This window comes from Plectropomus leopardus, chromosome 12, assembly GCF_026936395.1.
Source record: "Plectropomus leopardus strain MGB_pleo_1.0 chromosome 12, ASM2693639v1, whole genome shotgun sequence".
Classification (NCBI taxonomy): domain Eukaryota; kingdom Metazoa; phylum Chordata; class Actinopteri; order Perciformes; family Serranidae; genus Plectropomus; species Plectropomus leopardus.
The window spans coordinates 11209661-11227357 of record NC_142187.1 but is presented as its reverse complement, the minus strand read 5'-3'; the positions used below and the strand labels follow the sequence as shown (position 1 = coordinate 11227357).

Here is a 17697-nt window from a genome sequence, read left to right as displayed (position 1 = left end):
ATCACTGTCTCAACAGACGGAGACATCTTAAAAGCGTCTGTATCACCGTGAGAAGTGGATCACCTTGAAAAACTGTCTCCTTAGGAAGAAAGGGCTGTCATCCTCAGGAAAAACACTTTCACTATAACACTTAACTTGCCTGTAATTTAAGTGAAGTCTGTTCCCACTTTAAACATATTCTGTGGCATCTTAGAGAATGGCAGTTCAGACTTAAATACTGTGTCATCTTAAAGGAAGTCTGTGTCACTGTAGAGAGAATTCAGCTCAGTGAGAACAAATTAAAGCCGTCTGCTGGAAAGATAGAGGAGAGATTGGGGAGGAGATTTGCTTCTGCTGTAACAGAACAACAGTAAAAACAACAAACAGCCTCTCCCCTTCTTCCTCTTCCTCTTTTACTGTGTTTTCTTATATTTCCATCCCTTTCTTCTCCTCTGTATTTGTTACATGACTCTTTGCTTCTGTTTCCTCTTTTCTGTTGTAATTACTGTTGTTTGGCTCGGTTTGTCTCCACAGATCTCATATTACTGTATTTTTTCCACATCAGAAGAGACCACTTGCCTTTTTTTGTCTCCTCACTTTTGCTCTTCATATCTAACACACACACACACACACACACACACACACACACACACACACACACACACACACACACACACACACAGATTCACATTCTTTTGATATTTCACATCAACCATCTTTCTTCTTTTCCTCCTCTTCCTTTATTATGTATCTCTTTTTTTTGGATATGCCAACACAACTCTTTGCCTGTTTTCTCCTGTTGTACTTTTTCTAAAGTAGCCAGAAGCCTTTTTCAGTTCAGTGTCCTTCAACTTTCTGTTTCATATTTTCCACTTTCTCTCTCCCTCTGCTTCTCTCTCTCTGCATGAGATTTTTAGGTTACATATTGTGTAATTTAGGTCATCTGCTGTGTGCACTGACCCCAAGCTCACGCATGCTCCGCTCTGCCCTGTTAACACTAACACCTCCAGGTCTGACCCCCCGGAGTGGTTGCAGTTCATTTCATGAGGCAACACTGAGTAATAACCCTTCACAGGGAGACCTACTTTCTCTGCCTGGAGAACAGCGGAAACTAAACACTAATAGTTTGAAATTGAATAGCAGATAAATCTGTCTTCAGACAATGTGCACTAAAAGCACTGCTCTTCTTATGAAAGCATTTTCTTTGCCTACATGCAAAATATTTTGTGCATTTTGCACCTTGCTTAGTTCTATCAGTTTTTGTCATTTGTGCATCATGGCTCTTAAAGTGACCTGTTTTTGTTGAACATCTTTCAGAACATCAAGTAGTATTATTGTACTTGATACTGGAATGAATTGCAGTTAAAGCTTTGTATTGATGCTTGTATCATCATCTTATTGGCATTTCAGTCTCATTTTAAGTAATAGTCTGCAGGTGGATTTGGCGAAGAAATCAGAATGCAACTTGTCACCCAGATCACAGTATGTTTGTATTAATGGAATTTGCCCCATTCTTTTTTTTTTTATAACTTCATTTAACAAACATTTCTGCTTATGCAGACAGACATACAAATTGACAGACGGTTGCAATAAACAGATATATTCATATTATGCAAAACATACATATTAATTCCAACGGCGAAAAGAAAATCAAAAAGAAATCACCAGTGGGATGGTATGGTGTATTAAAGAGTCAGTCCTTTCACATGATCAATAACTGGAGACCATATTGTAGTGTATTTGTCATTGGATCCATTCACAGTATGTCTTATTTTCTCAAGCTGAAGCAAGGACAACAGATACAACATATACAACACCTACTGCAACCACCACTTAAAAGAGGGGAGAAATAGTCCATTTTCAACACAAAAAAAAATACGTCTGCTGATTACTTACAGTCCACATGGTGAAACAGTGGTTATCTCATAAGTTACAGTCACTCACTTTGCTGCACTGCTGGGTAATAATCAAAGGGCTCTGCATTGCTAGATAATCCTGAACCACATATCAAATTACCCCATGCAATTTGAAGTTTCAATTTAAAATACTGATTAAAAAATATGCTGAGTTAAAACTTCTGGGAAAAGTTCCCTCAGCAAAGAGAAATCAGACACTTAGCTGCTGTCAGTTTTAAATGATGCAGATTGTAAGATTTTGGCTTTTTTAGTGAAACAATAAGCAGATAGATAATAAAGTTAGGCTGATGGATGATGCCATCACAGTATTCAACCACTGAGCCCAACTCTGGCTTTAAAGGTCCAACACTGCGGCGGCAGGTTTGGATTGGCATTCACTGCAAGTTTAAAAGGTCAGCAGTGTGCAGATTGATATCACGTGTGCAACACCAGTGTACTAATGTTTAGTGCTGTAGAGCTGATGATTATGTATTTTCAGTGTCATCCACAGAGAGACGGTTTATTCATTATTGTTAAAAACATATTGTTTGTAAATCTACATGTTTTGTGCCTGCCTTATTACATCAAAGGGTAAGTCTATATTTGTATTGCAGAGAAATCCAAAATACATACATATAGAAAATATATTTAAATACAATATAGTATAGTAAATACACCCCCACACATACACACCAAACACACACACATGCACTCCAGCAACGATAGCATTGTACTTCACAATATTTCACTGTGGGTATCAGCACATGTCAATTCTGTATAGATATCCCCATTCATAGTTAATACAGAATTATGTAATATAAGCCTGTATGTAGTGCTAGTTCATGGTATCCCAGTCAATATCTCCCTGTGCTCTGAACCCCATACTTCAGTTTATTGAAGTATGTAATGATTCTCTGTGATCATTTCTTGTGTTTGACACTGAAGACACTGTAACTGCTGCAAATTGGACTGTCTGATTTTGGTATCTTGTTTCTACAGTTTGGCTTATGATGCAGAATCAACTCGCAACTTTCAAACAAAAGAAAAGTGGATGATGTTATCTTAAAAACTGTGTCTCTTTACCTTTCTTACTCAGTGAAAATAAAATAAATAATAAACTTCTGACGCAGAAAAAAATACTCAAAACAAACTTTTCTCTGTCCGTCAAGTTACGGATAATCACAGAGCTGCAGATTTTGTGACAGACATGGTGCTTTATGAGAGTCAGTTTCTAAAATGATTAAACCAGCCAGTTTTCTGATAAGAGCTGTCACTGTCTTTTCCATAATCAGATTTGGAGCAGCACTAATAAAATAGCAGACAAGACACAGTGAGGTGTTTCTGTCTTCAGGACATGTGCAGAATAATATAGAAATATAGACTAAACCACAGACTAATATTTAGTTTTTACAACCAAATCAATACAAGCATAGTCTGTGTTGACCACTCTTCAGTTCTACCAACAGTTTACTGTACATGGGCACATGTTCAAATTAAATTTTATTAAAAACAAACAAACAAACAGGTCAGTTAAATGTAACTGAGAGCGTACAAGGACACATATTTCTCTTTTTCATTGTTTAGCAAGACATTGGATGAAAAAAATGAGATGAAAAAACATGCCATTATTTTGCGAAATATTAAATATATAGTTCATCGAGATCCAGTTCTTGAATGTTCTGTATTTGAAGATTAGTATTAGTACTGGAGCAATAAGCCATTCAGCTGCAGAATCACGCTTCAATTTATATCTGTACCACCGACTACAGTTTAATTAGTTGCTCACAAGATCAGGGGGTGTCGAGAGGCAGTAAGTCACATCATTATCAAATGGTTTCCTGATAAGTCCAGTATGTAGCAAAAAAAAGCTAATTGTATGATATAGCAAGGCATTTTTAGTTAAGTAATTTATTACTTTAATTTGCCCATTTTATCACAAAATAATTTAAACAGTATTATCAAATATGTGGCACATCTATTGCCTGTGTGAAAAGCATTAAGATTTGAAGTCTTAATATTAAAGGCAAAAGTGACAGCTAATTAAAGCAGAGATTCATCACAAATGTCTAGTGAAGTGTAAAAAATATTAATACTGCATTTTAAGTGTTTGTCACAATAGGTCAGTTTTCTGACACCGCCACGTTTGAGCTGTTGAAAAATATAATTATAAAGCTTTCAGTGTGAATGTGAATTTATAAAAGTGAGGAGATAAGCAAGTTCAAGCATTCGGCCAAGTATTGTCACTTTGTGCTCTGAAGCAGAGAAGAAATTTATAGTAAACTGACCTTCACAAAAAATATATACATATTTTACATATCCTAGAAATTGTGTTTTAAAAACTGACTTGGGTATTTTAATACAAAACATGCAAGTTAGTCAGTTACTTGGAGAATTTGACCTTTTAAACTTGTAGCACTTCTTTTCTTTCTTCTGCTATTTGGTTCAGAATTTAACTAATTGACCAACTCATTAAGTAACCATATCTAACAACGTCAGTGATGACAGTCTCAGAGTCTTTGTACTTCACTGCCAAAGACAAAACTACAAAGAAAATGGAAACCAATAGATGAAGAGCAGCATATGGTTCTATACAGTAGCCAGTTTGTTAATTTCAAAAAGGCGGGGGAAACAAATCTGTCCATTCTTGATTAAAGCTCTGTTTTCACTGTCTGTTTTTCTTTCTTAGAACACGGCATGTAATATTACTGTTCTCTGATTACTGTTTTTTTAACGTTTGTCTCTCTGTGTGTATCTCTTATCATTATGATCAAATGTGATTGGCTGAGTAGCATCATATGAAATGATTTAACATAAGCAATTGGTCTGTGTTGAGAAAAATCTTGTACTCTTGATGAACCGATGAATGGTGAATTAACTTGATAAATAACACAAATTTGATGTGTAGTTAAATAACTTGAGAGAAGAAGCAAACTTGTTGTATAATGAAAAGAACTCGGCGAGCCTCAGTTGTCCTTTCTATCACACAAATCTGATCAGAGAAGCTTTTGGCACAACACACGCATGGACAGAGACATACCAAAAACTTGAAGTAACAGAAGAGTAATTCAGCTTTAAACAGTACATTCCATATGTCAGACAGCTATGCCTATCAATGTGGTCAAAACATCTACAAGGTCTCACCCTTGTAGTATCGTTTGTCCGTCCCGGAAGACGGATCCCTCCTGAGCCACTTTTCCTGAGCTTTCTTCCATTTTTTTTCCTCGTTACAGGTTTTTTTTGGGGGAGTTTTTCCTTTGGCGATGTGAGGGTCTAAGGACAGAGGGATGTCGTATACTGTGTTTTGTGATAATTGGCTTTATGAATAAAGTTGACTTGACTTGATTTGACTTAACACACAGACTTACTGGAGACAGTGAAAGACTCTAAAGTCCTCATGACATTACTGAACCATACCACTCCATACAATTACTCATGATTACATTAACATTATTAGAAAATAATTATTTTCTACGACAGTCTGTGAGTTTTTCAGTCACTTAAATCTGTGATACAAATGCTGTTCCTATCAACAAAAAGACGCTTACTAAAATTTAAGAACTCTGGGTCTGGGTTGAGACAGGACGACATCTTGGTCTGGACCCAGGGGATAGAGAGAGATGGCAGGTTATCAAGGTCATCACAGCAACATGACCACATTTTGCTTACCAGGGAGATGGCATGCCCTCTTGTCCCCCCTCAAATTACCTACTGGTTTTAAATATTACTACCAGACAAGGGACCCTCTATCTTTTTGCACTAAAATCTCTCATTTTAATTCATACTTTCTCTGTCTGGTCATTCAGCCAGTAATAATATCATCTGGTTTTTTTTCGTTTGTGTACAGCTGTCAGCCTGAGAGTAACCAAACGTAATTCCATTGTACATCTACAATAACAAATTAAGCGTTTTAACATCCGTACAATAAAACCCTCAATCGTAAAATCCTGCTCCTCTCTTCTCCACCTCCAACTGCACAATAACTGTCCCATTAATCAATGTCATTTAACACATTTGGTTTGTTTTCAAGTCTCTCATATTGATCTCTCTCTCTTTGCAGTAACTCATCACAATAAATGTTCTGACAGGACAAACGTCCCCTGTGTTATGGGCTCCACAACTTTCTCTCTGTGGATGAAATCTTTTTTTTTCTTCATCCAAGCTGCAGACAAATAAACCCTCTCACAAAATGGAATAAAATATCAAAAATAAATTTGTCCATCATCTTCCACACTGTCTCTGTTTCTCTCTTTGAAGTTTGAATTGTCTCTCCCTTGAGAATATCTAATACATTTTTAATGGCTCGGCTTCTTCTCTCAGCAGAAACACAAAGCTTTTCTCCCAGTACTTTGGGGGGGACAAATCCCCAAATTTCAACCTGCTGGAGCTCATCTATCATTAATTATGTCTTGCTGCGTTTCCTCTGCAGTTTTTAGTTATTATTACATATTTGGCTTCGGTTCTCAGCGCGTGTATGCAGATATGCTGTACTCCCTAATGAGATGAGAGTGGCTGACCTCGGTGTGACCCTCTCTGTGGGATACTGGGAAAAGTGAAATATTTAGACACAATGCGGAGGCTGGTGCGTTGTAGCTGTCATTAGGCTTGCGTTCCATTGACACTGGGTCAGATTGTTAGAAAGAGGCAGACTTGCAGGTCAAATAACAAACAACAAACTATCGGATCCGATAGCTAAAGATAGAAATAGGAGAAAACAACACAACTGAAAAGGAAACAGATTAGCTTCAGTTATACTTTATAGAAGCAAACCTGCCTATGAATTAACAAACTTAACGCTGAAAAACACTCACAAGTCAAACAACTATGAGAAAACCATTGAAGTTTCATTTTATCTTGTCTTATTTTGTGCATGTTTTTTTCCTTCTTTTTTTATGTTGAACTCAGACTTTGCAAACTCAACAGTGGTGATGTGTTGATTAAAAGTCTGTCTCAGTGTGTTTTATTTCTTGGTATGTGATTATTCTTCAATTATGGCCTATTGTGTCTGTCTGCTATCCTCTCTCTCCTCTCCTTCCTTTTGCCATCACTTCCCTTTTTTCATCCACTGATATCTTTACCTTCTCTCCTCTCTTCTTTCTCTATCTTGTTGTCCTCCTTTTATCTCACCTTTCCTTTCCTTTTATCTTACCTTCCCTTCACCTCAACTTCATCCTGCCTGTTCCTCTCTTTTTTTCTCTCCTCCCTTTTCTTCCTCCTCTTACTTCTTGTCATCTCACTTACCTCTGGTCTTCCTCCTATCACTCACCCCCCTCCCCCTTAACGCTCCCATGTCTATCCTCTGTCCAACCCCTTATCCTCTCTTCCCTGTCTTTGTTGCCTCCGTCTTTCTCCTCATCTGCTCTGTTCTCTTGCTACTGCTCTTTCGTTCCTCATCTTACATACTATTTACCCCACCCTCTTACTCCTCCTTATCTTTATCACTCTATCTCTTCCAGGTAGGACTTCATCCTCAGAACCCCGGCGCCTCGCTTCCCTCGGCAGCCTGTTAGATGATCAGCATTGGCACCATTTAGCGGTGGCGCGGCGCAGCTCTCACCTCAACCTCACTGTGGACAAACACACAGAAAGGGTTCAAATCCCTGCAGAGTTCAATGACTGGGACATGGAGCAGGTGGGAGGGAACACACAGAAACATGCCCACATAAACATGCTATATGCATAAAAGTTGAAAAAGCAAATATGTTTAATTTTGGTAATTTTGTGCATGGTTTTGTCTCCATACAGCTGCGTGTAGGGGCAGTCCAGGACCTCGTCTCAAAGAGGAACTTTCATGGCTGCCTGGAAAACCTGCGGTACAACGACCTCAACCTGATAGAATTAGCAAAAAATAAAGACCACCAAGTTACTGTAGAGGCAAGTAAATTTCACCATGAGCTAAACACAAACAGTACCACCTTACTGACTTTATCCTGACAGATAGAAGCCAACAAGCAGTTGTAAAAGTACATTTGTGTACAGCAGTCAAAATTCATTAAAGGTAACTGTGTTTTGAAGTTAGCTCGCTGGTAGTTTATACAGTAAAGCTAATTTGACATGTCATGCTTTAGGGAAACTTCAGTATTTTTCAGATTGTACTCTGTTTCCCTGTTTTTTGTGTCTAAGTGACCAGTGCAGACAACAGTTTCTGAAATTTGTCCAGTATTGAGGGAGACTGCTGCAGCCGGCAGCAGTGAAACAGGCTGCAGTGTAATTCCTACAGGCAGCTGTGCACCGTCAGTTTACATCCACGAAAAGTACTTGTTTTTGCCACTGACAGGATCAGACTGGGGTCATGAGTGTTTGTCAACATTATAAAAAGTAACCTACAGAGAAATTGAAATGTTTTTCCATATGTTTGGCTGGTTTCACGCTTAAGTCTCACTCAAGTTTTATTCTGAAATCTCACAAAAGGTGACAGGGAAACAATGGTGGACACAAGAGTAAAAAAGGAAGTAACTTTAATGCTGGGAAGAGTTTGTTGTGTTGGGATACAGAAAACGTATATGAAATATATTTCGCTGATTTTGACGCTCCACAAGAGTACACAAGATTTCAGATAGAGGCTTCACCATCAGCAAAACTTACATATGCAGTACTAACCAACAGACCAGATCAGCGTAAAAGGTACAGAAAAAAAGTTTTGTTTATCTGTAGGGTCTTTTTTTGCCTAATGTTGTCAGACTCTCATAACAACTATGAGTCTGTCAGTGGCAAAAACAAGTACTTTAAAGGGACATAAGTGACTCTGCACAATTGCCCTTGATGATTATGTTGCACCTTCACTGCAACTGCTAGTCTCTCACTTAATACCAGACAATTTTTTTAAAACTTGTTGATAACATGTATCACGAAGACACAAAAACATGGGAAAATAGGGTCCAGGTTAAAGAAACCAGAGGTTTCCCTTTAACTCAGTGACAGTTTGTTTTAATTAAATTATCACATGTGATGTAAGAAAGAATTATCAACCATCTTGCAGATTAAGAGACAGATATTTCCCATCAGATTTGTGTAGAGATTGAACCAAAGCTAATATTAAAGTTACATTATTCAGGTGTCCAATAACTGATTCCAGATGAATGCTAATGCTGCTTTGTGTTTGCTAATAAGTAACTGTAACATTATGGTTTGTAAATAGGTAACTGTTTGCAAACACAATTTCATAAGAGGATGGCATTTGAAAGGTTACTGTTGTTATACTTCTTGAAACTGTGCATACTCATCTTCAGATATATAATGGTATTGATCTCTTAAAAGATAAATAATAAGCTCCAAAGGGGAGATCCTTGGGAAATACCAGCCTGCAAATCTTTTGTGGCACCACATTGAGTTGTCATCTATTCCTGCAATGTGATGATGACAGATCACGTAAATCAATTGGGGGAAAGCAAAGAGCTTTGATGTTCAGCTCTCCACAGTCTCTGGGCTCTGAGCTTTTATATCTGTGCGGGAATACAGCATCAATAGCTGGAGCTGCGCCACCTAAAATAAAATCCGCAGGCTAAATTTGTCCCTCAAAAAAAACTGGTAGAAGATTCTGCTTGGTGTTATTTGTGACTTACTGACAAACACCACGAGGACACAAGGTTCCACTGAAGCTTTCCCAATGCTAACCAGTCCCCTCACGTGCATAATATATGAAGTTGTGTTTGTCAACGTGCAGGTTCATACATGTTGACATCCGTAGAGCACCACTGGGAAATCATCTGGATGCTGTGACTGCTGTTAATGAGCTGCTAGCTGGTTAGTGAAGCTGACGAGGGCTTAATGAGGACAGTGAGCGATGGCAGGACAAAGGAGAGTAGGCGATGGGTAGACTCTCAGTAACACTTCTTTGTCTTTTCCATTAGGACCTTTAGATGTTTCTGCAATGACAATAAGTGGTTTGAGCTCAGTGGAGAGCAGCTCTGAACCATTTCGAATAAACGGTCTCTCATTACAATAAAAGAGCAGAGAGCGGAGGGCCTGAGATAAAAAAGGTTCAGAGATTCACATGCATGACTGAAGATCTAATAGAGGCTATTAGTTATAGCCCTTTTTAATATAGAGACCACTTTTGGCCATTCTTAAAGGTGTGATAACAAAATGAAGTCGAGCCTTAAATGACGTGTGTGATGGGGATTTTAGTTGTGTGTCTGTGTGTGTTAGTGAATGGCTTTTGGAAGATTTTATAGCTCACTTTTTACCTTCTATTTTGTAGTGGTGCTGCATCCTCCACCATGTACTTCTATATATCACTTTAACAGCTCTACAAAGGGCTTTTAGATGTCATCTGTGTTTCCGGAGCATTATAAAGATAGCAGGCTGATATTCCCAGCAGAGAGCTGGGACTGTAATATATTACTGCTGCAGCCTTAGCAAAGAACCTGGTGTCATTACCACTACTCAAAACAATGGACCGCAGTGGGAAAGTCCATACAGTACTGTTCACATACTTCCCCACCTCCTGCCACGCCTCTAAGCTGGGTGACATTGGTGTTTTTCAGTTTGCATCATGGCTTTTATTCTCAAGGAGACTTGCTGATGAGATAATTGTGACAGAGGTCACATCGACACGCCCTCTGCAACTGATTAATATTCATGTTTTATGTTGTTTTATCTCTCTGGTAATCATTTTTTTCTGTCCCACCTCCTCTCTCTCCACTCTGCATGTTTCTCTCTCAGGGCAATGTGACCTTTTCTTGTGCTGAGTCGGTTTCCGTCGCTGTGACGTTCCCTGGCCCCCAGAGCTTCCTCCAGTTGCCGGTGGCGATGGCAACCTCCTCTGTGGGTGTGTCCCTGGGGTTCCAGTTTAGGACGTGGAACAAGGTGGGGCTTCTGCTAACCTTTGAGCTGCCTCTGGACGGGGGCATGGTTTGGCTGTACCTGAGCGAGGCCCGACTCCAGTTACAGATCCATAAAGCTGGCAAGACTCTCCTGGAGCTCAGTGCAGGTCAGACTAATTAATTTAAGGTTAATTACCTCTTGTTACCAATGCCTAAAAGGTTTATCCTAGCCTTTACAGCTAAACACCCTGACTAATGTAACCCTTAACCTCCATACCACTAATTGATTTTTAATTAATACGTTTACCCCTTCTGTAAAAACTGTGATTTTGTTTTAAAGCAGCCACATAAATAGTGATTAATATTATTAAATGTTTTCCCAGGTTCTGCTCTGAATGACGGTCAGTGGCATTCAGTGGAGCTGAACTCCAGACGAGGTCGTGTGACCATTGCTGTGGATGGAGAAGAAGGAGGCGTCGCTCATGCCAGCCACGCCGTCACCATAGGAAGTCAACTCTTCTTTGGTGGTAAGAGTGAAACAAATAATCTGAAAGTCTGTTATCCATCTGTAGAAAGTGCAGATCACTGAGCTGTTGCAGTTCACCAACATTAAAGATCATACTGGCATTGCCTCAATTATACTTTGAATTAGTATTCTGAAGACATTTAAACAGTAGAAAATCTGTGTAGAGCACTGATCGTATTCAAGAGTAGTTCGGCTGCACATAATTAATGTTCTGGTTCAAATACATTTTGCAGTAGGTCTGAGGTCAATAAGCTATATTTGAATTTTTTATTTAATTTTTCCCATTTTCAGTCATATTTACCTAAATGATTAATTTAATATCCTTCGTTAATTAATTAATCTATTTCCTCTTTTTTTTCTCTGCATTTCAATTCATTTTCATTTTATTTTAATGTCTGCCACAGCTCAGACTATCACTGTCAGTGCAACCCATCTGAATGATTTATGTTATATTATTTTTAAATTAATTTTTCAGCAGCAACTTTAGGTCATAGTGTGTCTTTTCCATCCATTAACTTTTCTGACTGCACCTTTGAACTTAAAACTATAGTTGCAGTAAAGACAGGAATCATCTGGCCTGTTTTTATTTCATCATATTTTTCATATGAATGTGTCAGATTTTCCCTGAAACATGTGTATTAATATTTTAAAAGTTTCTGACATTTTTATACAATGTAGAGTACAGTTGGTGTTGTCAGTACTCACCTCTACAGTTGTGGGTGCGCTGAGCCAAATTCAGCTCGTGGCTGTTTTATAATGAAAGTTATAAGTCTGTTTTATCTTTCCCTATCTTGTTTCTTTTCACATTTCTTCCTTTAGTCCTTCCATCATGCTGTCCTCCCCTCCTTTCTCCCTCCTCTTTCTCTTCCTGTATTCTGTCTTCTCATCCTTTTCTCCAGTCTATCCTTAGCTGTCTGTTTCCCTCTCCGCTGCCTTTTCCTTCTGTCTCCTTTTCTCAAATCTCCTCACTTTTGTCCTCCAGTAGCTCAGCAGTATTGCAGTCCAGGCATGTTCTCTAACCGCCTTAGGCTTTTTATCATCCTGCACATACACACTCACACATCTCCTTTTCCACATTAAATGGACTGCTGAGGAAAAAAATCCCAATATTCATTTTATATAGGCTTCTATATGCATTATTCCAGCCTCTGAAAAATACACAAATCAATGTCTTACCCCTGAGGAACAGTGAACATTCACCCGGACAGTAAACTTACTAAACTTACAGTGAATTTTAATTATCACAGTGAGTTGTTTTTGACTTAAGTGCTGATGTATCTTAAATTTGGGTAAATAGTATCCAATGTTTGGATATTGACCTTTCCTTAAAGCTGTCTTTTTCATGTCACTCTCGTCGTTTTCTTTGCCTTTATCTGCTTCCTTTGCTGTCCTATCCAGGTTGTCCTGCTGAAGAGGACAGTCAGGAATGTAAAAATCCCTTCGACATCTTTCAGGGCTGCATGCGTCTCCTCAGTGTGGACAACCAGCCAGTGGACCTGATTATGGTGCAGCAAAGACTGCTGGGAAATTACAGCCAACTGCAGATTGACATGTGTGGCATCATTGACAGGTCAGAACCTCCAAAAGTCCATCTCACTTGTCTACCACTGATCCATTATTTAAAGGACCTGTTTGTAAATACCAGCCATCCAGTCCAACCAAAGTGGGTGCAGTATTTAACCCTTTAATCTTGCCTGATCTCATAAACAGTAATGTCAAGTGGTTACAATAGGGTGAGGTGGTTGACATTATTTGAGTCAGTCTATTTCTGTGTACATACAACCGCAATTTACAGTCATGAAAGAAGACAACTCACAACTGACAGCAGAGCATAAATACAGCCGGTCAAAATAAGGCTGCTTTCTTATGATCTTCACATGTTGCGTTTGTGTATAGTTTACTTTATGGATTACTTAGCTCAGTTTTAGCAATGCCACAGTGACAAGAAAACAGTCACATCATGCCATTTAACTGCGGCGAACTGTAAGCTCATAGTTTGGCTGTCATTAGTAACACTAATGATATGTTTGTTAAATGTTTGTTACTTATTCCCATTCTGTAGATAGGGTTGAATCTTTTAAGCTGAAAATTATTTATAGATCTTACAAAATGTGCCTTTAACCCTTCTGCCATCAAAGAGACACCAATGCAGATACAATTAGCACTCTATTGCTTAGATAGGCAGTCTGCAATGCAGCCATAAAATGGTGAAAAGATGGTGTCATAGATCACCTCTCTGTTTGCAGCCTCGAGCTTTGATCCTTCAGGGAACACAGTTTTGGGGTACTTGGGAGGGATCAGTGTAAAAAAAAAAAAGGCACCAATATATGTTGTTTTTCTGGTTCAGTAATTTTTTAGTTGTTGCGATTTGATTATCTCTGTGGGTTGGACGGTGTGTCTGGGTGAAAGAATGCAAACTAAACACTGCAGTGTTTTAAACAGCATACAGTAAATATATTTAGGCTATTATTTGTTGTGGACAGCACTAAATCCTGTTCAGCTTACAGCCTGCAGTAACTTATGATAGTAGACAGTCTTAAAATCCAGCACCAGGATTGAGATTTGAACCCATGGGAGGAGATGTGTCTGTTGCATCTTGAATGCAAATCCTTAGCCACTAGGCTATCCTAGCGACATCATTTTTTTTAAAATTGATCAACATGAAAATGCTTTTAATGCATAAACCAAACAATTTCATGAAATGACCTTTTCTTTTTTTAATGCAACGCCTTAACCACTCGCCCATCCTGGTAATTTTTCCAAAAATCCGTAAACAGAGAGACCAACAGCTGGAGTTGTGCTATTTCTGTATTTTGTTATCCAGCTTTATATGACATTCAACTATTGTGGAAGTGGAATGTAATTTTTCTTTTCTTTGAATGTTTGGCAGAGTAATTTATTTGTGAGGTGATGCGGTGTAAAGTGTTGAATCCAAGAAAATAAGAAGCACACACACAAATAATCAAAAGCGTGCACTCACAGTATTTCCATTAAGGAGAGGAGAACCATTGTTCAGTGGAGATCTGAGGTGCAAAATAACCACTGACAGCCTTGTTTGGTTTATTCCCCCTGATATCTGACGGATCAAGATCTCTCAACAAAATAATCAACGTTCTCTATTTCTCACTTAAATAATAAGTGTTATTCTCACCTGTGTTTGTGCTTTTTTATGATTTGTCAACTTTGATCGAGCCTGTTTCAATTAGCACCATGATGGTAGCCATAGTGTTATATAGCTTATAAGTGTTAAACAATCTTACAATTTATTGCTTTTCATTCTCTATTAATGTCAGGACTTTTCCCTCTGGTTTTATTCTTACTCTAGCTGTCTTTTACTAATGCTGTGTAGATTTCATTTAGGCATGTACAAAAGACCTTAAAAAATTTTTTTTGAGATACCCTAATGGCTTCCAGGCTATAGCACTGACCATGGGTCTCTATGCAGGGACCATTACAATTCATTCTCCATCTCCTTTATTGCTTGTTATCTCTCTTCTCTGCTATGTAGCACATGCATTAAAGCATAATGCCACCTATCTTTCAATTTTAATTTTTAGTTTTGTTGAAAATAATGATAATTAACTACTGTTGGATATCACTTATCTAATGCAGAATACACAGAGGAAGAATACAACATAATCTAAAAAGACTATGAGCCTACAGCTAAGTGCTAAACATCAGTTTGCCAACATGAAGATATTTGGCTGGTATTTTGTCATAAACCAAAGTAATGGAAAATTTAACATTTTGGCCTGATTTTGGTGCTGGACCATAACTTGGGAGATCACCAAAGTTATTGCAGTTCACCCTGAGTGAAATATGATAGTGTTTACCAAATTTCATGGCAGTCCATCCAATAGTTGCGGAGACCTTTCACTTTAAATGACAAATATCAACCATGTGGTGGCTCTAAAGGGAAAGCCAGGAGATCACCAAAGTCACTGTGATTCATCCTCTGGGGATTATGAACGGCTGTAGAAAAGTTTCTTGGAAATTCAGTTAACAGTTATTGAGATATATCAGTTTGGATCAAAGCGTTGGTCAGGTCAACCAATGGACTGTCACCACTGGAGTCAAAACAGGAGACTTTATTATAAAAGGTTATAGGATGATAACACAGTTTTTACCTCCACATATGATGCAGAAAGAAATGCTGAACAAGAAAAGAGCAATTGTATATGACAGTAATGTATCATTATTTCCATTTTCATCTCTGAAAGAGTAATTTATACTTGTCTCACATCAAGAGAGTAAGTCATGTGGAGCAGAACCAATTGCCTGCTGTCTCAGTGTCACACTGAAAACAATTAAAGAACAAATTAAAAACCAACACACACACACACACTTCTATACCTACCCACATATATATACTATTACATTACATATGAATTAACCTACACACAACAACCACATCTTCCCAAAAAAAGAAGAATCTGCTCCAGTGGGTTTAATTAAATATCCACTTGTTTCCACATTTATTGCATTATTATCCAGCAGAATTCAGTTCTTGCACAGATCTGCTCACTGGAACAGAACAAGAAAGTCATGTCCCCACCTGTACATTTTCTCATCTTAACTCTGTTGATTATATTTTAGGTCCATAGGATATAAAGTTTAAAGCAAAATGGAGTTAAAGAAACTGCTTTTCTAACCTCAGTGCAGAGTGTTACGTGTGTGTTAGTGTGACAGTGCGCAGACTTAATAGCAGTGCAACCCAATGCAATGAGTGCCACAGAGAGGCAGTCATGCATTTAATGGACTTGACCCATCAGTCTTGTAGCAGAGATTGAATGGATCAACACTCAGATCTAATTTACTTCAGTTCTAACCTGCGTTCACATTGCAAGCAACATGGTCAAGAAGTCAACAAAAGTCCATCCTTTTCTTGAAGAGGTGAACAACCTGGTAAATGAGGGTAACAAAAACCTCATCAGCCATCTGGAGCACTTAAGTTTTCTACTTTTCCTCTTAAAAATGGCAGGAAGAAAGCGGTGGATAGAAAACTCAAAAAGCGTATTTTCTTACTGTACTGTCCTTTTTGGTATAGCCAAACCTGTAGATGTTATTAATACATTTCAGAAACAAACAGAACAGAGTACTCTAAATGGCCCAGAGATCACAAGGGACACTTAATCTTGTTTATGTCTGATTTCAGCCAACAGGTCCTCACATTTGCTATGAAAGAAAACCCTGATCCTGCTCAATAAATGTAACCATTTGAAAAAAAAACAACAGTAGAAAAAACAGAAAACACATCACATTGGTGTTGGGTAGTGTGAACATTTGAACCAGTAGGTACAGGTACCCAACAGTACCTTTAACTGGTACTTTCTCCATACTGACAAGCAGTTAAGTTATTGGTGAATGTTCGCTAACACTAATAAAATGCTAAGCTAATGTTAACTGAGTCATAAGCCCAGTTATGTCCAACAACAGCTTATCTAAGTAGCTTATTAATTGCATGAAGATGTCAATGACGTTGTCATTGCCTCACTTAAAGTTTCAGTGTCCATGGACGGTTTAACTTCTTGGGCACTGGCTGCAGATGTGCTAACATTAGCTGTATTTGCTGCAAGGGACCAGGCTTTTCAGCTAACATTCAGTTCACGCTTCAGCTTTTAGAGTTGTTTTGAGTTTGACCAGGATAGGTTAGACTTGTTTCCCTGGCCACTTTTGTATTTTGCATTACAAATATTGCAGTGAGGATGATCTGTGACGAATTTTGAATAGTGTAACCACATTTGTGACAGTTTTCGACTCACCATTGCCCTGACTCACTCTAACATGAACAAGCTGCAGGAGTCACGTGGTCTTGTTTTTTGTCTTTTTCTCTCACCCAGATGCTCTCACAGGTACCAACATTTGGCACTGATTGATTCAATGTGAACTGGTAATGCTGACATTTTTCTGTCCGTATCCTCCATAAACTTACTGAGTTTGGTACCCCATCCTACACTTATTGAAAATGATCTGCAGAACAACACAACAATGAAATGCCTTAACAAATCAGCCATCCTTGTGATTTGAAATTGGTCATTTGTTCAATCACAACCTATGCTGACAATTTCCTCGAAATGACCTCTCATAGTTGTGCGATTTGCACACTATCTGAGTCAATATTCGCAGAAACACAGTGAGTGCAAGTAGCGTAAAGTGACAGGGTTGTAAGTGCAAATTTTGACACACAAGACCCCACTTTGTTTCCCATCTCCTAACAGTGACTGTTAGTTTGTACTCTATAGTTGCAGCAAAGGGGCAACATGCAACAGCATTCCATTCAGATGTTTTTTTCCACATTTATCATTTTGTAATTAAGACATGGAATAGGCAGTGACTGCAAACACATTGCCAGGAGTTGAGTTTGAACCCAGATGGGCATTTAACCATTGGATCTTAAGTCCACCGGCTTAACCTCTCGGCCATCCTGGTGCTTTTTTTTGTCATACAGTGCATCTGTTCTATCCTTGGTCAAAGGTTTTTGTGTGGTGAAGGAGAAGAAAGTAATTATACTATCAGCTGTAAACTAACTCTATTC

General features: G+C 38.4%; 1 protein-coding gene across 2 annotated transcripts in view; it reads left to right on the top strand.

The window, feature by feature from the left end:
• Positions 1-17697, top strand: part of LOC121951319 (contactin-associated protein-like 4) — a 200311-nt gene that overhangs the window by 124155 nt on the left and 58459 nt on the right. For both annotated transcript variants that reach the window (XM_088085078.1, XM_042497596.2), the window contains exons 10-14: positions 7328-7503; positions 7617-7745; positions 10536-10803; positions 11020-11163; positions 12561-12732. In XM_088085078.1, coding sequence (XP_087941204.1) covers positions 7328-7503; positions 7617-7745; positions 10536-10803; positions 11020-11163; positions 12561-12732 — 889 coding nt within the window. The remainder of the gene's footprint in view (positions 1-7327; positions 7504-7616; positions 7746-10535; positions 10804-11019; positions 11164-12560; positions 12733-17697) is intronic.